Source organism: Engraulis encrasicolus, chromosome 20, assembly GCF_034702125.1.
Source record: "Engraulis encrasicolus isolate BLACKSEA-1 chromosome 20, IST_EnEncr_1.0, whole genome shotgun sequence".
Classification (NCBI taxonomy): Eukaryota; Metazoa; Chordata; class Actinopteri; order Clupeiformes; family Engraulidae; genus Engraulis; species Engraulis encrasicolus.
The window spans coordinates 18,162,225-18,184,013 of NC_085876.1; the positions used below are offsets into that span (position 1 = coordinate 18,162,225).

The window sequence follows — 21,789 nt, forward strand, 5'->3', positions numbered from 1 at the left end:
TCATCTGAGCGATGGATCAACAAATCAGGCCCATCCTGCAATAAACAGCGCTTTGCAGATTGCAGGCCTGCATATCAGCGCTGGTCACACACACACAAATGCATGCGTAGAAGTGCGCATGCACACACACACACGCACGCATGCACGCACGCACGCACGCACACACACCCCCACACGCACACACTCTCTCCATCCAAACGCGCATGCGCACACGCACGCGTACACACGCACACACACACACACACACACACACACACACACACACACACACACACACACACACACACACACACACACACACACACACACACACACACACACACACACACACACACACACTCTGCTTGCTTGCTCAGCCCCCCTCTCTCTCTGTCTTCAGTCTGAGGAGGTAAACACCCTCTCAGTGAATGTTCAGCCTCTTTGACAGAGTCGTTTAGAGGTGCAGGAAATATTGCTGGAGCGCACACAGCCCCTTACCTTAGTTGACGGCAGAGAGCTTGGGATGGGGAGTTAACGGCAGCAGCGTTCCTTTGACAGGAGCGGCACACAGGATCCACCTTTGAGGCTTTCTTGCAAGTCAATTAACAAAAGATTTTGGGCGGATCGGATCCTCTAGCCTCCAGACACATTGTCAGCACATTGACAGGAAAACTAAAGGGAGAGAAAACTGAGAGAGAGAGAGGGTGAAGGGTTGGGATGGGGGTGGGCGTGGGGGGGGTGTAGACGTGAGAGGAGGGAGAGGATTTGAATTTTACTCGGTTACTCAAGTGGGCTCAAAAGAACAAAAAAAAAAACCAGCATTCCTCTAAACACCTATCTGCAGCGACAAACTGACATTTACCAATTCGAACGTGCTGGGAAGGAGATTTTATTTTTAGATAAACAAAAGGGAGTAGTATGGTGATATGTAATTAGCATTCTGTTCGGAGAGCTCAAGCGGCACTTATGAAGTGAAATCTCTGCTGTACCTGACAGATGTGGGCAAGGGGACCGCTGGGAGTAGTCTGACATTAAAAGGGAGCACATACTGTATAAACACACTAGCACACAGATGCACACACATTACCGGGCGAATAGACCAGCCGTGACACGTTTGAAGCGACAGAGGATCGCTTCTGTGCAGCAAAAGCGATACAAGCGATTGAAGCGACTAGAGTATGTCCGTTGAAAGCAGAACGCAAACATTCCAACATTTCCATTGGCTGTGGTTACTGACCTCTCTACAGTCATTGGCTGTGGCGGCTTGTCACCGAACCGCGTCATAGCTCATTTGCACAGCATTTCCAGGAGTTCAACTACAAACTGTCTGTTGTCGAGTGAATTGCCTCTTGTCTCCAGAATCGCTTATGTCGCACGACTCAATACAAAGTCAATTGCTTCCGTAGCTCACCTCGCTCATGTCGCGGCTGGTCTATTTACCTGGTTAGCGCATATAAACAGACTAGCACACAGATGCACACACATTAGTGCATATAGCCATACTAGCACACATTAGCACACATTAGCGCATATAATACACAAGCACACAGAGGCACACACATTAGCGCATATAAGGTTACATTCCGCCATTCAGACATACCTCCATTCCGACATTGACGTTCAATTGTCTGAATGACGGTATCGATTTTTCCATCTCCGTGCATCACTCGGAGCAAATGCAGATTTCAGCACCACACACGTGGACAGCTCCGGTCACACCGTTTAGGTGTAGGCTCGCGCGTGGACAGCTCCCCACAAGAGTAACGTGGTGTCGGAATGGCGGTATGATTAAGTGTGGAGGTGTGTCGGAATGGCAGTATGTCGGAATGGCGGTTGCCCCCCGCATATAAACACACCGGTACTAGCACACAGAGGCACACACATTAGCGCATATAAGCATGCTAGCACACAGATGCACACATAATAGCACCTATGATACAATAGCACACGATGCACACATATTAGCGCGTATAATACACAAGCATACTAGCACACACATATACACACGTTTTACAAGCACACAGATGCACACACATTAGGGCGTATAATACACAAGCACAGAGGCAAGGCAAGGCACATTAGACTATGAAACGCAAGCACACAGTGTCAATTGCATTATGCACACAGATGCACATGCACCCATATAATGCACAAGCACCGATACAAGCATATTAGCACATATAACAAACGCACAAGCACACTGATGCACTCACATTAGCGCGTATAATACACAAGCACAGATGCAAGCATACTAGCAGACAGATGCACACACAGACGCCTGTAAAAAACAAACAAACAAGCACACAGATGCAGCCGCAAGCACACCAGCGCAACGTTCATAAACCCACAGACGCATACACACACACACGCGCACACACACACACACCTTTGCAAATGAATATAAGCCATACTCTGACATAATAAATTCAACACACATACGATACAGCATTGCAAACATCAAGCATACAGACACACGCAACAGAGTAAGTATATCAGACATGAGACACATGAGTACCCGCAGACATACGCATACCATACATTAGTGCTGTCTTCATCATGTTGGGGGAGTGCTGCTTTCAGTGTTGCTAGATTGGGCGGGTACCTGCCCAATTGTGCTACTTGGGATGGACGTCTGCGGGTAAAAATGGGAAAAATTGGCCATTTGGCGTTTTATGCCCGTAGAAATCAATGTTGAAATTAGGCGGAATTTAGTGCATTTTGGCGGTTTTTGAGAACTTTTTGGGCGGGATTTGGCCAGACACATCTGGCAACACTGGCTGCTTTTGTTTCATACAGGGCGCTCCGCAAACCGCTAACTGCACGGCAGACTAGACGTTCATTTGAATACGTGCCAAACGCGTGTGGCGGGATGCGGTAATTTCCCCGGGGCGGGCCTCCAGGGCAAACAGCAGCAGAATATTTCATCATAATGTCAGAGGCTTGTTTGTTTGTGTCACTTATGCTGACGGATAAAGACGTTATATTCCACTGTTGGTCCCCACGCTGTTGCTACAGACTGAGCGTGGCAAGTCTCACCATATGCTCAGCTGGAGCAGAAACACACGCGCGCACACACACGCGCACACACACACACACACACACACCATATAGTCTGCTGGTGTGCGCACACACGTGACGCGCACATACGTGACGCGCACACATCACACGTGACGCGCACACACACACACACACACACACACACACACACACACACACACACACACACACACACACACACACACACACACACACACACACACACACACACACACACACACACACACACACACACACACAGACACACTCACACCATATACAGTAGTCTGCTGGTTGCCTCACTTCACATTTGGGAACAAAGGACCACAAAATCATAGAGGAGAATGGCTGGGCTGTCTCAGTACTGGCTGTGGTCAGAAACGCCCCGCTGGTTTATGACCGGACTGAGCACCACTTAGAGACAATATTCAGGGTCAGGGAAGCCGACAGGAGAGGACAAAGGGGTCACTTGTCCCGGGCCCAGGGATATAGGGGGCGTAGATTTGGGCCCTCATTACATTGAATATATTGGATGAGGGTAACCTATCAGATGACTTTGTCCCGGGCCCAGCCAATGCTGTCAGTGGCCCTGTTCGGGGTGACACAGGTCACAGAAGTTTCACCTGACTTATGCCATCTGGGCTGCGTTTCGCCAAACTACACCAAGGCTTGACACTGGCACCTGCCAACCAGCCAAATGCTGGTTGAATGTGGCTGTGGCTAGTAATAATTTCAGTATCACTAGCCATCTTGGCAGTAAGTCTAAGACTTATGAGTTTAAGCATATACTATAGTGGTAAAAAAGATAACTATATCCACAAGTGTGGATAGTAAAAAGGTTGAATGGCTAATGACTTGCGAACACATTAGCCACAGTGGCCGATGAGTGATTTTTTTTTATGTCAAGCCCTGACACACGTGAGTGGGTTCTGGTTTACTCATGCAACCATCTGAGGACCGAGAAATTCAGAATAATTTCTGAACGATTGAGCCAATCAGGATCATAAGGTGGGATTTTCCATACCTGTGTTATGGCTCTTTTTTTCCACCTATGGTTTTTAGCTGCATCATGGGTCGAATTTAATGTGAGTGGCTGGTGATGTGGCACGTCAGTTAAGATGCCGGACAGATTGTTTATCCAATCACATGCAAGGACTTTTCGAAAACCTGTCTGTTGTGGAGGATTCCCGGATGGCATCGTGAAGATGAAGGCAGAGCATACCAGCTGGCGAGCGTCAGGTTGAGGGAAGCTGACAGGAGTGGACAAAGGGCAAAGAGGTCTGTTGTCCCAGTCCCAGGGAGAGAGGGGGACAGAATTGGGTACTCATTACATTGCTTATATTGGTTGAGGACCCAGCAAAAGCTGCCGGCGGCCTTGAACACAGTTCAACTCTGCAAATCAGATTTAGTCAGGCAAAATGACTTGGACAATATCACTCTTTTGTATTGCTGTGTATAATCGTTGCAATACATAACCACGTATGTGAATTTATTTTATGTCATTTGTTCAAATGTAGAGTTTTTGGAATTCGGTTGATCTTGCAGACAGTTGTTTTTCTTTTCATTTATGGTTTGTCTCAGCCCAGCCAGCCACGCAGGGTCCCAAGTTTGTGGTTTCCAAGGAGTGTCAGCGATTGCATCAGGTATTGGCAGCGTAGCTCGACATTTACAAGCATTATCCTCCTCGTTTTCACAGTAGCAGAGTGGTAACTGGCAGCTCCGATTCCTTTCTCCTCTGCTGGTCACGTCACGTCTCTTCACATTGCTGGTTTTTTTCTTCTTTTTTTCTCTTTTCTCACACTGTTACTCAGGTGATAGTGCCACAAAGCCTTGTTATCCCTCTATCTAAACAACATGTCATCATGCCAGAGCACGCCGACTTGAACCATCTTTTCGCGTTTATGCATCACGTGTTTTCATGTTAACTCCTGCTCCACAATGTGTGTGACAGGTTAAAGTGTAGGCATGGTTTTGGTCCGGGTACAATTTTGACACAATTTCACCATTTTCCTAGCTTGTTTTGCTATTCTTGGCAAAAGTAAAGCAGCAGAAATGTTGATGACAGGTTAAGGTGGGGTATGCTTTTGGTCCTCGTCACGTGACAAAACTGGGGTGCATTTCTGGAAAGCGTAATTGCTAACTATGTTAGCTACTTTGTTGGTTGCAGTGCAATTTCCCATTGGCAAGTCCCGAAGTTGCTAACTGCCAGCAACTACGCTTTCCAGAAATGCACCCCTGCTTGGAATGCACTTGGGTGAAATACATGTAAATATGCCTTCACATGATGACTGTCTGCTGTGGAAATCAGCACGTCTGTGTGCAGTATCTGATAATCACAGAGACTCCCTTATAGTTTTTTTTTGTTTCTGCAACAGTGGCAGCCGGCGTGGTCTAGTGTTGCAGGAGATGGGCTTTAGATCAAAGGGTTGCAGTTTCGAATCCCAGCCTTTCACTCCCTACCTACCTCACTCCATGACTGAAGTGCCCTTGGGCAAGTCACCTAACCGTACACTGCTCCAGGGACCGTAACCAATACCCTGTACTCAAAAGAACTGTAACTTGCTTTGGATAAAAGTGTGATTTTAATTTTAATTTAACCTTTATTTAACCAGGAAAAATAAACCCGTTGAGATTAAGAACCTCTTTTACAAGGGTGTCCTGGCCAAGTGGCGGCTCAAGTTACAAAATTAAAATTACACAGTTGCATTAAAATAACAAATCAAGTAAAATAAAACGTCAATTGAAACAGTTACAGACAATAGACTCTGTCTCAAGTGATCTCATCTTGGAATTAAAATCGTTCAATGGAATCAGATCTGTTAGTTTCAAGTCCTTTTGCAGATTGTTCCATGAGGTAGGGGCTGAAAACACAAATGCCCTCTTCCCCAGTTCTGTGCGGAAGCAAGGGACAGAGAGTAACAAATGGCCTTTAGAGCGCAGACCATAAGACTCAATATTCCTCACTGTGATTAGGCTGCAGATGTAGGGTGGCAGTAGTCCGAGTATTGCCTTGTAAATAAATGTATACCAGTGAGTAAGTCTCCTGGTAGTCAGTGAAGACCATTTAACTCTGGCATAGAGTTCACAGTGATGAGTTTGGGCCCTACAGTTAGTGATGAACCTCAGGGCACCATGATACACAGAGTCAATCTTACTCAGACATTGGGATGAAGCATTCATGTACAGCAGGTCTGCATAGTCTAAAATGGATACAAATGTTGCAGAGACAAGGCGCTTCTTAACATGAAAGGAAAAACAAATTTTATTTCTAAATAAAAAACCTAACTTTAGTTTAAGTTTCCTCACAAGATTTTCAATGTGGGCTTTGAAGTGATGTAATGTAATGCAATGTACAGTGTATATGACACTATTCTGAAGCCTCATACTATTTCAAAACTTGTTTTGAGGTACTCTCAAGGTAGCGAAGCCTACCGCTAATGCTCAACCTTGACACTATTTGCGAATCAGTACACATATCATTTCTTCCAAATTTGTTAAGGTTTTGAAAACTGTTTCATTTTGGTGGCATGAAAACAGAGCAGTAGTGTAATTAGTGTGCAGTGTTTTGGAAAAAAAACACAGCAAGTGTGAAATATGTGTGTAAGTAATCGAAAGGAAAACATTTGAACATGTGTCTCACGCACAGTTGACTGCCCGTCTGTCTAGCATCGGTAATGACTTTCTGTTGGGATTCAGAGTCGGCCACAGTGGCAGTGACCGGGTGATTGACACGTGGCTGGACTTAGAGATTATGAAATCGATTTCCTCCCCAATGTCTCTGTGCTGCCGTCCACCGATTGATCCTCTGGAAAGGCAAGGCAAAGAAGAAGACAAAAGGGGCCAGTTTTGTTATTTTTGGAAGGATGGTTTTGGGGTGTATGGAACATGGTGGGGAAGGGTAGACAGGCTGTGGCCTCCTAGTGACGCAACACTTTCAGCGTTGCAACTAGTCAGGTCAAGAGCAATGCAAGTACTTTCTGAGTTCCCGAAAATACGGGAACTCCTCCCACTTTGTCGGTAAGCAAACAACCATAAGCAAACCAAGGGAGGCGGGTCAACCATGTCGTTTGGGAAATGTTAATTGTTATGCTCTTGGTCAGACCAAGTCTCGAAGAGATTTGAACGTCGATGATAATCAGGCTAGGGGAAGGGTGGACATTATTTTTTATCTGTATGTATGATTTTCTATTGTATACAAGGTTTGTTTGGAAGTATTCTTTTATTTGAGTGTGTGTGTATAGTGTGTGTGTGTGTGCATGCATGTGTGTGTGAGAGAAAAATACAGTAGAGAGGGAAAGAGAGAGATGGGGCAGGGAAAGAGAGAAAGAGAAATGAATGTGTTATTGCGGGTATGCATGTGTGGAGAGGTGTTTGTGTGACTCTGGGTCACCGAGGATATGTCTAGTCGTGAGGTGTTGGATGTATGATGTGTGTGAGTATGTATTTACAATATCTGCCCGGGAAAACTGTATATTCTGCAGTCTGTGAGTGTATAATAATATCGGCTCACTGAAGCAGATTGAAGAAAGTGGCTTCTGAGCTACATTAGATGCTGATGCAGGAGATGTTTATGCAGGAGATGCTTTACACCGCTGTCACCGCCAGCCTGAGCTGACTTTAGCCAAGTATATATTATTTAATGTACACAAACAGCACATACTGTATACATCAGACTGCTGTGCACATCTTTGGAAGATCTCATTAAAGCAGGCAGTTGACTACTTATTAACTTAAAATGGGGAACAAACGCTGAGAAGATCCATTACCTTTTGTAGGAAGGTTGGCATTTGTGTTAGTCATAGTATATAGGTAGGGAAAACCTTGCAGTCTGTCCACAAGTCTTTGTACCGGTAAATTGATTTCTGAATGGAAAAAGAGAACGCAGTGGGAGTGTAACCTGGCCACAACTGTACATAACAACTTCCACACTTGTTCTTCAAGGCAGACCATCATCCGTTTCCTGAAATTAGTCACAGTAATTTTGCTTCAGAGAATCCTGATCCGGGCGAACTCTGTCACCAGGGTAGTCGACTCGACAGGGGTGGGGCAAAGGGGTCAACTGTCCTGGGCCCAGGGAGAGGGGAGACCCCAGAATATGAGTTTTCATTGCATTGCATTGGATTGCATTTCATTGCCTCAGGTGCAGGGCAGTGGTGTAGTCTACTTTTTTGAAGTGGGTATACTGTATATTTGAGCATTTTTTGAAGTGGGAATACTGTATATTTGTGCTATTCAAAACAATGGATCAATCAATTTTAAGTGGGTATACTGAAATCCCTGAAATTTAGAAGTGGATATACTCCATATACCCGCGTTCTACGTAGACTACACTTGTCCTGGGGCCGGCCAAAGCTGTCAGCAGCCCTGCCTGTCACACACTCCAACAGAACACAGGTGTCTGTCAGTCTTTACCTGGTTACAAATCTTCCTCCTAAACTGGAGCGGGACAGATTGACTCTCTCCACTCTCCCCCCATTGGCTACGCCCACCCACCGGCCGACCTTTCACCTCTCGCCCCTTTGATCCCCCTTGAACTCCCAATGCCCCCTAGGCTGGATGCCCTCCTGGCATACGTAGTTCTGTGCTGTCAGGAGAGAGAGAGAGAGAGAGAGAGAGAGAGAGAGAGAGAGAGAGAGAGAGAGAGAGAGAGAGAGAGAGAGAGAGAGAGAGAGAGAGAGAGAGAGAGAGCGATCTCCTTAGCATAGCCCGGGGGTGTTTGACAGGCAGTGAGTGGAGGGGAGGGGCCCCTGATATTAGAAGACACTGTTGACTGCTCCTCCAATTTGATGCATGCACACGGAGGGGCCCCTCTGTCCTGTTCTGTCTGCCGCCGGCGCGTGAACTGTAAAAACCAGACAGGGTAAACTCCATTCACTTTCATTTTGTTACACGCTTCCCCTCAAATTACCCTTTACCTCTTGGCTTGGCCTCTGTACTCCCTGTGCGTGCCGTGCGTGGGTGTGTGTCTGTGTGTCAACACTCATAATTTATTTTTATGTACTGTATGTATGTATAGCCACAAGTTTTTTTCTTCCCCTTGTTTGCTTTTTTTCGTGCTGCTTCTGTGGTGTTACAGGCAGTGTTGCCAGATTGGGCAGTTACCCACCTAATTGGGCTACTTGGGATGGGCGTCTGTGGGTAAAAACAGGAAAAATCGTCCATTTGGCGTTTTTTTCTGCAGTTTCATGCACATAGAAATCAATGCAGTTTGTTGAAATTGGGCGGAATTTAGCGCCTCTTGCCGGGTTTTGAGCACCTTTTGGGCAGGATTTGATCAGACACATCTGGCAACACTGGTTACAGCGTACTGTGTGAGCCAAGGACTCTGCAGGGACATGTGGGGGGAATAGATCTGCATAGTCGCATAGAGGGCTAGACAGGCCTGTCACAGCCAGACAAGCAAACTAGGCAATTACCAAGGGCCACCCCCAACCACCCCAGTAGTTTGAAGAGAAGAAAAACACAGCACACAGATAAGTTAGAATGTACACAAGTGTGAATGACACAATGTAATGCAATGCAATGTTCACAAGGCAGCCTTGGCCTAGTGGTTAGAGAGTTGGTCTTTCAATCTAGGGGTTGCCGATTGGAATCCCCCCTGACCTCTCCCTACATCTCCATCCATGGCTTAAGTGGCCTTGAGCAAGGCACCTCACCCCACAATGCTCCAGGGACTGTAACCAATACCCTGAAAATAAATAATAGTTACAAGTCGCTTTGAATAAATGAAAGCGTCAGCTAAGTGAAAATGTAATGTAATGTGTGGCACTAAGTCTCTCTGTACTTAGGGCCCCCAAATTCCTTGAAACGGCCCCAGCGGTAGGGCTCTGTCTACTGCTGCGGCTGGCTGCACTCTTAACTTTGTCCTGGGCCCAGCCAAACCTCTTTGCCTAGGGAACCCAAATACCTTGAAACGGCCCAGGGGTTAGAGCTCTGGCGGCTGCTTCTGCTGATGCTGAAAAAAATAAATGAATAAAGAAGCACTCATCAATTTTATTTTATTTTTAAATTTTTATTTGGTTTGTTTAAAAAAAAAAGAAGAAAACTGATGAGTGCTTTCCTTTTCCATTTATTTTTGAAATTTGAGTTTATTCATTGAAAACGTAATGCGCCCAGTGTAGAGCAGTAGGCTACAAGGTGTTCAGCGCACTTCCTGATCATTCTGTGCTGCACCCTTGACTGCTGGCTGTGCTGCACCCTAAGATGTATGTGTATGTGTGTGTGTGTGTGTGTGTGTGTGTGTGTGTGTGTGTGTGTGTGTGTGTGTGTGTGTGTGTGTGTGTGTGTGTGTGTGTGTGAGAGAGAGAGAGAGAGAGAGAGAGAGAGAGAGAGAGAGAGAGAGAGAGAGAGAGAGAGAGAGGGAGAGAGAGAGAGAGATCCTGCTGTCTGTGCCAAGTCTAATGACTAAGGGGAAAACACCAGCGAGCTCCCTCTCAGAATTTCCGACGTGTCGTAGCATGAAGAGGAGGCAGTGCACACACTATGTACATTTACTGTGGGCATGTTTTGTTTTGCACTTTTTGAACCTTATTACATTTTTTGATCTTGGTGCTTTATATGGATCTTTCAGTTTGTGTTCTGTTTAACACGGACGTGATCTGATACTAACTATCCACTCTTCTTTCATCGGCCTCTACAAAACCTTCATTCAAACTCATCAACCCACCAGAAGCAGTGCTGCCAGCTGTACTATAATTACCACATTTGTACCATAATTCTGCCCTCTGTAGGATCAATGCTACACATGATGTACGATAATTTCAGAGTTTTCATACAGTTGCCACTTTTCTGGGGGCGAAGCAAAATGAGCGACCAGAGCAAAATTAGTTTGCCGAAATCCAATTTAAATCTTCCTTTTCTTGAATGTCCGAGGCTGACAAGCCAGAGCCGTGCTGTGATTAAACTAAATCAAACATGTCAATATCACGCACAGAGCAAATACAGTGAAGTAAAGCTACCTTCGCACACAATGCTGATAGTTACTAGCTTCTTGCTCGCTCGCCTACTAGCCACTCTCTCGTGGAACGTTCGCTAAACGTTCCCGCGGCTTTAACTGCCAATGCACAGGCGAGAAGTACCGAACTCTGCATTCCAATTGGTTACTCGCTTACTCGCCTCGCTCAAAGTTAAAATATTTTCAACTCAGGATCTGCCCACATTGCATCGCTTGTACACTACTCGCCTACGCGCCTCCTCGTCTTGCTGGAACACATTGACATTCTATTGACTTCATTCGCTAAGCAGGTAACTAGCAGCGACGTGTGTGAACAAGGCTTAATGGCAAAACGCCTTCATTGACCTCTGCTACATCACTTTGGTCCTTTCTGGTGTACACGTGCAGTTAGTGTTGCTGTAGCCCCCATAATGCACGGTGCACCACCAGTGGCACGCTGCAATAGTCATTGAAAGGTTAATTACCAGTAGTACTACTCTACTATGGCATAACATAGGGCGTTTAGTAATGCACTACGACTCAGTAATTGCCACTCTGGTAACAACAAATGTATAAGGCTGTGCTTTAGTGGGTTAACTTTCCATCCTACTGGACTGCTTTCATGCCCACTCACTGCATGCCTCCACACCTGTGCTGCAGTACACACAGTCTTTTGTTGTTGTCCACTGCATTACAATACATTACATTACATTCGAGAGTCTCTGAGATGCTCTCCAGTCCAGTCGCTCGCTACAACAGCCATTTTCCTTTTTCAAAGTAATCTGCTCAACTTTAGTCAGCACAGTGCCGTGGGAATTCAGGATAATCAGATCTAGATACTAGAAAGCAACAAAGGAAAAAAATAAGTATATCCATCTAATGTATGCTAAGTTTATGCATGCCTGGCAGGCCGGAGGAAAAGAGAGAGAGAGACAGACAGAGAGGGAGGGAGAGAGAGAGAGAGAGCTAGGACTTGGAGTCTCAGTCAGTTGCTTCCCCTCAGCTGCAAGACAAGTTTTGCTGATGACTAAACTGATGCCTTTGTGGTTGTGTGTGTGTGTTTGTGTGTGTGTGTGTGTGTGTGTGTGTGTGTGTGTGTGTGTGTGTGTGTGTGTGTGTGTGTGTGTGTGTGTGTGTGTGTGTGTGTGTATGCGTGCGTGTTTGTGCACAATCAGCTCACCACGTTTCTTCATGTTTTTGCTTATTTCCCCAGGGAGCTCAGAACGAACGGCGATTTTTTTTCGGCATTGAAGATTTGCATTTTTCTCCCAGCCCAGCACACACGTCTTCCTCCTCCACCTCCTCCTCTTCTTCTTTTTTTGTGTAGCGGTCGATTCTGTGAATCCGCCAGAAGGAGGAGGTGGATGAAGATGAGGCGAAGGAGGTGGTGGAGGAGAAGGAGGACGTGAAGGACGTGAAGGAACGGGAGGATAAGAGGAGAGCAAGAGAGAGCAAGACAGAGAAAGGAAAAAAAACATTCTTTCTGTCATTGAATGCTATCGGGGTTGCAGCAATTTACTGCCAGATTGCCAGAGGGGCCTGTGACAAAGGCAGCCAATCAGATCACCCCAACCCACAGAGGACTCCACGGGCCGCGGATCGAGCCACATGTTGATTTGCACTAAATGCATCGAACTGTCTTCTTCTCTTTTTCTTCTTCTTTTTCTTCTTCTCTCCCCAGTCACCCAGGACTTAAGGAGCAAGTGTGTGCTTGGAATGACAATATATCCCCCGTCCCCGCCCTGTCAAGTTAGGCATGGACTGGGAATTTTGTGTGTGTGTGTGTGTCTGTGTGTGTGTGTGTACGTGTGAATGTGTGTGTGTGTGTGTGTGTGTGTGTGTGTGTGTGTGTGTGTGTGTGTGTGTGTGTGTGTGTCTGTGTGTGTACGTGTGAATGTGTGTGTGCGTGCCTGCGTGTGTGTGTGTGTGCATGCGTGCGTGCGTGTGTGAAATGCACATTAATGTTTTTCTCCTTAACATGGTAATATCGGATGTTTGACAAGCCTCACAGGGGTTAAATGACAGCTTTTGGCACGAACCGTTTGTTAGAGAGCCATTGCACAAGGCTAAGCCTGATTTAAGTATTATTAGGGTTTCAGAATTACGCCCTTCCCTCCCTGGGATGGCAGAATAATATATTTGACATACATCGCTCAAGGTGCAACATGTCTAACTCAGTGTGGATTAACAATCCTGCTCATGTCAGATTTATGTCAAGAAAGTTTTAGGTCAAAGAGACGTAGCATTTGAGGCAACAGTACTTTGGAGATATAAGGCAGATATAAGGGTGGTTAAATCTTTGGTAATAAAGATGCCATTCAGATCATGCCAGTAGCTTTTAGAGTCTGATCTGAAACCATTGGTCCTCATTCAGGATTTGCATACACAGTAAAAATACCAGTGTTAATATAACTCAGGGGGTGGGGAACATTTTTCATTCGAAGGGCCACTTCAAATTCATCCGAGGGCCGTAAAAGTCCTCAGAGGGCCGTACTATGAACACAAACCAGGATTTCCCCCTTCACTTTAGGCCTATATTGAAGGCAGCCACCTTTTAAACAAACACCACTTTCTCTAGGTTCTCTGAGTATAACTTAATTGTATTGCAAATGCATTTTCTAAGATTCCTTTACAAAATATGTCATATTTCATGTGAAGCTGAATAACAATAAAATTATACCTTGGGGATAAAACGGCCTCAAGGGCCGCAAACGGCCCTCGAGACATAGGTTCCCCACCCCTGCCTCAATATAACTAAATAGCTTAAATTGACTCTGTACAGATGACATTTTGTTGCATTCAAAAATAGTGTTCATTTTAGTCTTTGGTCAGTGTAAATTCTAGTTAGTAACATAATGTTAAAAAAAAAGTTAATTCTACTCAATATTCTGTAAATATTAAGAGCTGTACCTCTACCCTGACTGTTGACTCCACTATGGAGTGATTTCGCTCTCCACAGTGCTGTAAATACTCAATGTAGGTCTATACACTGTACCTGTACGTTAAAGGTACACTGTGCAGGAAAAGGTCAAAAAAGGTACTGCAACTATGCTGCTCTTTGAAACTGGGTTGCCTATTGTCAAATTTGATCTTTTCATGAAAGTTTACTAAGTAATAAACTAATATTTTCTAGTATGGTCCAAATACAGTCATTTTTGCAGCTGAAAATGTCTATTTCTGGAAATTCAATGCCGGAACATGGAGAAGATCCCCTTTTTATGTATGAAAAGTGCAATTTTCCCAGTCATAATGAATACTTAGAACTTGATGATGGTGGTAAGTATTCATGAAAAAAAGGTAATATTAGTGAATGGGTAGCATGAATTCTGAAAGTAAACAACAACAAATCTTACACAGTGTACCTTTAACAAAAAGTTAATTCTACTCAATATTCTGTAAATATTAAGAGCTGTACCTCTACCCTGACTTTTGACTCCACTGTGGAGTGATTTTACTCTCCACAGTGTTGTAAAAACTCAATCTATGTTTATATACTGTTCCTGTACGTTAACTCTGAAATATTGACACATACTGCTGTTGCCTATGGCCTTCTAATTCTTAAGTGAAGGTCTGGAGATTTATAGAAAGCTTTTAAACACGCAGAGTTCGTAAAAGTTCCTGTTAGTGATCTGGTTGATTTTCAGACCTTTGAAGGCATGACCCGAGTTGGCCATTGAAGATGAAACATGATATATGGTACACTGTATAATTTTTTGGACCCTTACTGCACATCAAAAGTTGCAAATTTCTGTTTGATTGTTGAATTTCATGGGTGACTTGTGTCAGTGAGTAGGGTCTAGTTTTCATACACCTCTGTTTTTCATGCTGTTGTTTATATTTTTATTGGATTCCTGTTATAAAGTAATTGTGTGTATTGTTGTTTTGAAGAAACCATCCTGTCCTTTCCCCTTGTTGGTAATACTTCTGTTTATTTCTGAATAATGAATATTCCACTTTTTATGTAATATAGAATTATATTCCAGTTTTAAGTTACTCAGTTTGTGAATTGCAGAGTGGTCAGAGTATGTTGTGTGCCTTTTTTCCATTTTTTTTAAACATCTTCCAATTCCTGAAAGTGTTCGTCTTTTTTTGTAATTGCAGTGTTCACTTGTAAGATCCCGGCTACTGCCGACATCGTGATCCTGGTGGATGGCTCCTGGAGTATCGGCCGCATCAACTTCCGCCTGGTCAGAGCCTTCCTGGAGAACCTGGTCAGCGCTTTCAACGTTGGCGCAGACAAGACCAGAATTGGTGAGCCATGAGCAGTGATGGGCAACTTGGATTCATTAGTAACTTACAATCCAATGCCATATATTGCAAATCACCTGCATGAAATGGACAGGTAAAATAAGGTAATTTGGAATATGTGGCACTGGATTGTATACCTTGGATTGTATAAGGAATTCAGGTTGTCCATCACTGGTAATGAGAATCTCAGTTTTGTTTATTTCTTCACCTGCTCACCAGAACCTTCAGAACATACAGTAAAGTTCCTGTGCACTGTCAGTGCCCAGGTGCTAATGATGTATCTCAAGTGTAATCCAAAAATAAGCCAAAAAAAACCCCACAAAAAATGGTCTTCTTTGATTTATTGAAGGTTTATATATCTCAATCTTGTTTACTTCTTTAGCTGCTCAGTTTCTGTTAGGCATCAGTATAAACACTGGTATGCCAATCAATAATTCCTAAGACCCACACTAGAAAAAGAAGCAATCATTTTAAAAATAGTTCAATTTTGCTCTGCACACATCATCCCTTTCCATTCATGTCTGTGAGAGTTCAACTGTAATCACTGGCGCTGAATGTGAACACATTTCATTTAGCTATGTTGGTAAGTAACACTTTAGAGTAACTACTCCTAAACAATGTTATAAACACTTTATTAACATTTATTAATGAACAGATCGTAAACAAAATATTTACAAATCTTTGTAAATGAGTAAGAACCAAACTACAACTGCACAGTGGAGTGGGAATAGGCTTCTACTCAATGAGTTTGCCTGCGAATACTTCTATATGCAGTGGTTTCAAGCCTTCTGGTCTTTGGAGGACAAACTTCCAGGACCGATGCGACTGTGCTGTGTCTGCTGTGTTAACATAGTATTTCTTACTCATTTACAAACATTTGTGAATGATTTGTTAATAATTAGTTCATTATTTATAAGGTGGTTGTAAAGGTTTTTAGGGGTAGTTTTTCATCATGGTATTTTTTCCATCATATTTTCAGGTCTGGCACAGTACAGCGGTGACCCGCGTATTGAGTGGCATTTGAATGCCCACACGTCCAAAGAGTCTTTGATTGATGCTGTGAAGAACCTGCCATACAAAGGAGGCAACACACTTACTGGTACTGAAAAAAAAACACTGCCCCCCCAACCTCTCCTCACCTATGCTCCCCCCACCTCACCTCACCGCTGCTCCTTCTCCCCCCACCTCTCCTTACCCCTGCTCCTCCTCCCCCACCTCATCTCTGCTCCTCCTCCCCCACCTCATCTCTGCTCCTCCTCCCCCACCTCACCTCTGCTCCTTCTCCCCCACCTCTATTCTCCTCTCCTCCTCCTCCACCTCACCTCACCTCACCTATGCTCCTCCCCTACCTCATTTCTGCTCCTTCTCCCCCCACCTCTCCTCATCTCTGCTCCTTCTCCCTACACCTCACCTCACCTGTGCTCCTCCTCCCCTACCTCACCTCACTCTGCTCCTTCTCCCCCTCACCTCTCCTCACCTCTGCTCCTCCTCCCCCATCTCACCTCTGCTCCTTCTCCCCCACCTCATCTCTGCTCCTCCTCTCCTCACCTCTCCTCACCTGTGCTCCTCCTCCCTCACCTCTCCTCACCTCTGCTCCTCCTCCCTCTCCTCACCTCTGCTCCTCCTCCCTCTCCTCATCTCTGCTCCTCCTCCCCCACCTCTCCTCATCTCTGCTCCTTCTCCCGCACCTCACCTCTGCTCCTTCTCCCTCTCCTCATCTCTGCTCCTCCTCTCCTCACCTCTGCTCCTTCTCCCCCCACCTCACCTCACCTCTGCTCCTCCCCCACCTCTCCTCACCTCTGCTCCTTCTCCCCCCACCTCACCTCACCTCTGCTCCTTCTCCCCCCACCTCACCTCATCTCTGCTCCTCCTCCCCCACCTCACCTCACCTCTGCTCCTTCTCCCCCACCTCACCTCACCTCCTTCTCCCCCACCTCACCTGTGCTCCTCCTCCTCCCTCTCCTCGCCGCTGCTCCTCCTCCCCCCACCTCTCCTCATCTCTGCTCCTTCTCCCCCGGCCCCCCAACCCAACTCTCACCTTGCCTGCTTTGCTCTTGTTTTGTGTGCTTTACTGCTGTGTAAATGGGCTAGATGCGATATCTGTGGGCCCGCCCAACAAACACACACACACACACATACACACACACACACACACACACACACACACACACACACACACACACGCACACACACACACACACACACACACACACACACACACACACACACACACACACACACACACACACACACACACACACACACGCCTGCACACTCGCACACATGTACATGCACACACACACACATGCACACACACACAAACACACACATACACACACACACATGCGCGCACACTCGCACACATACACATGCACATGCACACGCACACGCACACACGCTCGCACGCACACGCACAAACACACACACACACACACACACACACACACACACACACACACACACACACACACACACACACACACACACACACACACACACACACACACACACACACACACACACACACACATACACACACACTAACACGCCTCCTGGCCTTCGGCCAGAGCTGTGTGTAATGAACACAGTGCAGTCGATAGCTGGACGAGACATTTACAGATGTAGTTTCTGGTGGACAACAATTTTGCCTCCGCATTTGTTTTGGTCTTAGCAATCCCCCACGATTTCCTCCCCTTTCCCCTTAAGTCGATACATAGATTGCTGCAGGTTGGTAATTAAGATTACTGAATGCAAACAGACCCGCAGGCGGGGGGAATTGAGAGGCACAGTCAATATGCATTCAGTGCATTTGAACTAACATGCTCGAAATTGGGCTATTTGTTGAGCTTCCCTTTAAATGTCAACGGTGAAGCTATGACCACAATGTCTCTGTGACTAAGCCAGCAGGGACTATGCTTACAAGCTAATATCATGCATTGATTACCTGTATCAAATCTCTTTATTGTTTGTTCAGCGAATGGCCTTTCACTGCAGCCAAAGGATTAGTTCAGGTCCGCTTGAGGAAAAGTGTAGGTTACAGTTTATTTGGATTTTCTGCCCAGTGCCCATTTGTTTACATTTTTGAAGTTCAGTGTCATTTTATTAGTTTACAGACTTCTGTCAGTACAGTTTTTTTCTGATCGCTAAAGTTAATTTTTCGCAAATGCAAATCTTGCATAGAGACAAGAAGTAGTAATTATAATTAAAGTAAACTCCTTTCTTTCTTTTAAACTGGGGCATAGGATCTGTTTCAACCACGCCGGGTCTTCACGGGGTGACTATATTTTGCAAAATATGCGGTGTAATGTAGGTTTAGGTTGAGGCTTCTTTATCAGTCTCCACCAGGGAGAAATTTGTCTCAGAGACAGGGAGGTTACAGCACCACAAAAAGCTGCAAGACAACACCGTCAAAAATTAAGCAGATAAAAGTTATGTTCAGTAATTTACCACTGGGAAATAATTTAAAAACAATTGTAGTTTGTAATAATTGGGGCTCTAAAGTAACACCAGCCACCAACCGGCCAAATGCTGATGAAATGTTTGGGTGGTAGAAAAGACCAACTTACTAGCCACTTTGACCCATTAGTGAGTGTATGTTTGGCTAGTAAGATTAACATCTAATAGACATTTTGGCTGGTGATGGAAAAAAAGTTAATTTAGAACCCTGGTAATAAATGTTGTTATACATAAACATGGTTCGGGAGGAAGCCCGCGAGTGATTGACAACCGTCATTACTTGCTCCCGCCTTCGCAGATATTTAAACCCCTCCTTTCCCTTTCACCTGTCTTGCGTGAAGGCTTTCCGGATTGTCCCACCACCTCCCCCTACCCCTCCATTCACTAGAGCACCCAGCTACACTCCTATACAATGTGGGGTGGAAGCGGATCTCATCCCGCATGATCTCCGCTTTAAACATCCCAGGACCGAGGCCAGCCAGCATGCCACTCACGCATATTGTACACCAAGCACTCAAGGGCAAACTAGTGAATGTGTTTGTAATGCAATGGCTTCACTCACACAGGACTGGCCCTGACGTACATCTTGGAGAACAGCTTCAAGACGGAGGCGGGCGCCCGTACGGGGATCCCCAGGATCGGCATCCTGATCACCGACGGCAAATCACAAGACGACGTGCAGCCTCCAGCGCAGAGCCTCAAAGACGCTGGAATAGAGCTCTTCGCCATCGGTAAGAAACGGTATAATACGATACGATACGATTAGACTTTATTGTCAGTTTTCACTGAAATTCTTTTTGCGTCCCAGAGCAACACTCGCTTAAAGGGACACTGTGCAGGAAATGGTCAAAAAAGGTACTGCAACAATGCTGCTTTTTGAAATCGGGCTGCCTATTGCCAAATTTGATCTTTACATGAAAGTTTACTAAGTATTAAACAAATATTTTCTAGTATGGTTCAAGTATAGTCCTTTTTGCAGCTACAAATGGCTATTTTTGGAAATTCAAAATGGCGGACCATGGAGAAGATCCCCCTTTTCATGTATGAAAAGTGCAATTTTTTCAGTCATAGTGAATACTTAGAATTTGATGGTGGTGGTAAGTATTTATGAAAAAGGTAACATTAGTGAATGGGCAGCATGAATTCTGGAAATACAGAACTAAAAATCTCACACAGTGTCCCTTTACTGTAAGAGAGGACATACACATAACATCACATCACAAGACTATTGCACAACTGACAAAAAACCCCAAAACAAAACAAAAACACAGGACGCAGGCCTATATACAGACATACTGTACTGCATACATACATTACATACAACCCATATACAACGTCAGAATATTTCCTAATAGTCCAAGTATAAATATGACCAAGTGTAAATATGACTTGTATGAAAATAAACAGCCAATAAAAAGTGTTGACTCTTGATCACTGTTGTTATGATGTAGTGCTAAAGATATTACATTACATTACACTTAGCTGACGCTTTTATAAAAAGTGACTTACAGATATTTGCAGGGTATTGGTTACAGTCCCCTGGAGCAGTATGGGGTTAGGTGCCATGCTCAAGGGCACTTCAGCCTTGAATGTGGAAGAGGTGTAGGGAGGGAGTGGAAGGGTGGGATTTGAACCTGCAACCCTGTGATTGGAAAAACCCATCTCCTTGACCATTATGTACGCCATGGCTGCCTCCCCCCCCAGGTGTGAAGAACGCGGACGAGAACGAGCTGAAGGCCATCGCGTCCCCTCCTCAGGAGACGCACGTGTACAACGTGGCCGACTTCAGTGACATGAACAGCATCGTGGAGGGCCTCACCCGCGTCATCTGCGACCGCGTGGAGCAGCTCAACAAGGCCATAAACCCCACCATCGGTTGGTACCCCTTTTGGAATTTTTTTAATTATTTTTCATTTTTGCATGCGCAAAGAAGCTTTACTTGACTTGCAAGCCTTCGGTCCTTACACCTTCATCAGGCAGATTGTCTCCTTTTTATACAGAAATTTCAACTGCATCCTGCACCTTTTAAACAGATGAGCGGTGGTCTATCACAACTTAAGTTATTTTTGCATGCGCGAAAAAAAGACAAACAGTAGCACATACAGTTAGTTACTGGTTTTAGTGGCTAAGCAAATGAAAACTTTTTTCATGTGGTTGCAGCTGTGATTTCTGTGTGAGTTCTGAGCCCTGAGGAAGGTCATAGACCGAAAGCTTGGCTACTAAAAAGGAAAAAAAGGATTTAAGTGTTCATAAGACATTTTTCTTTCGTAGTTTTCGTTTTTGTTTGGCGCCACCTTTTAATCATAAGTGTGGTGTACTGAATTTCGTTTACTAAGTAGTAGAGGAAGTGGTGCCGGACGTTCCTTCCCCCCGCGTAATTTAAGTGTGCAGACATTCTTCTATCATAGTTTTCGTTTTTTTTACCTTTTTTAATCGTGAGTGCGGTGTGTTGTAATTCGTTTAAGAAATAGAGGAAGTGGTGCCGGACGTTCCTTCCCCTCCGCGTGACCTTGTGACCTCTGAGGTGACGGCCAGGAGTTTCCGGGTCACCTGGACGCACGCCACCGGAGCCGTGGAGAAGTACCGCGTGGTCTACTACCCAGCCAAGGGAGAGAAGCCAGAAGAGGTGGGAGAGATGCACTCTACAGTAGTACTTGTGTGTCTTTGTCTCTTTGTACACAGGTGTGTGTGTGTGTGTGTGTGTGTGTGTGTGTGTGTGTGTGTGTGTGTGTGTGTGTGTGTGTGTGTGTGTGTGTGTGTGTGTGTGTGTGTGTGTGTGTGTCTGTGTGTGTGCCTGTGTGTGTGTTTGTGTGTGTGCCTATTGTGTGTCTTTGTCTCTTTGTACACAGGTGTGTGTGTGTGTGTGTGTGTGTGTGTGTGTGTGTGTGTGTGTGTGTGTGTGTGTGCGTTTGTGTGTGTGTTTGTGTGTGTGCCTGTGTCTGTGCCTGTGTGTCTGTCTCTTTGTCACAGGTTTGTCACAGGTGTGTGTGTGTGTGTGTGTGTGTGTGTGTGTGTGTGTGTGTGTGTGTGTGTGTGTGTGTGTGTGTCCATTGCATTATGTACAGTATTTAGTGTTGGGGGGAGTGGGAGGGGGTCAGTGGGGCTTCAGATCTGTTTGCATTGGTTAACTATTAACA

General features: G+C 45.2%; 1 protein-coding gene across 1 annotated transcript in view; it reads left to right on the forward strand.

Moving 5' to 3' along the window:
* The window catches only part of LOC134436371 (collagen alpha-1(XIV) chain-like), a 160,939-nt gene that overhangs the window by 28,648 nt on the left and 110,502 nt on the right, over nucleotides 1-21,789 (forward strand). The window contains exons 6-10 of the mRNA XM_063185539.1: nucleotides 15,050-15,199; nucleotides 16,176-16,295; nucleotides 19,219-19,383; nucleotides 20,357-20,527; nucleotides 21,124-21,278. Of these exons, the coding sequence (XP_063041609.1) occupies nucleotides 15,050-15,199; nucleotides 16,176-16,295; nucleotides 19,219-19,383; nucleotides 20,357-20,527; nucleotides 21,124-21,278 (761 nt within the window). The remainder of the gene's footprint in view (nucleotides 1-15,049; nucleotides 15,200-16,175; nucleotides 16,296-19,218; nucleotides 19,384-20,356; nucleotides 20,528-21,123; nucleotides 21,279-21,789) is intronic.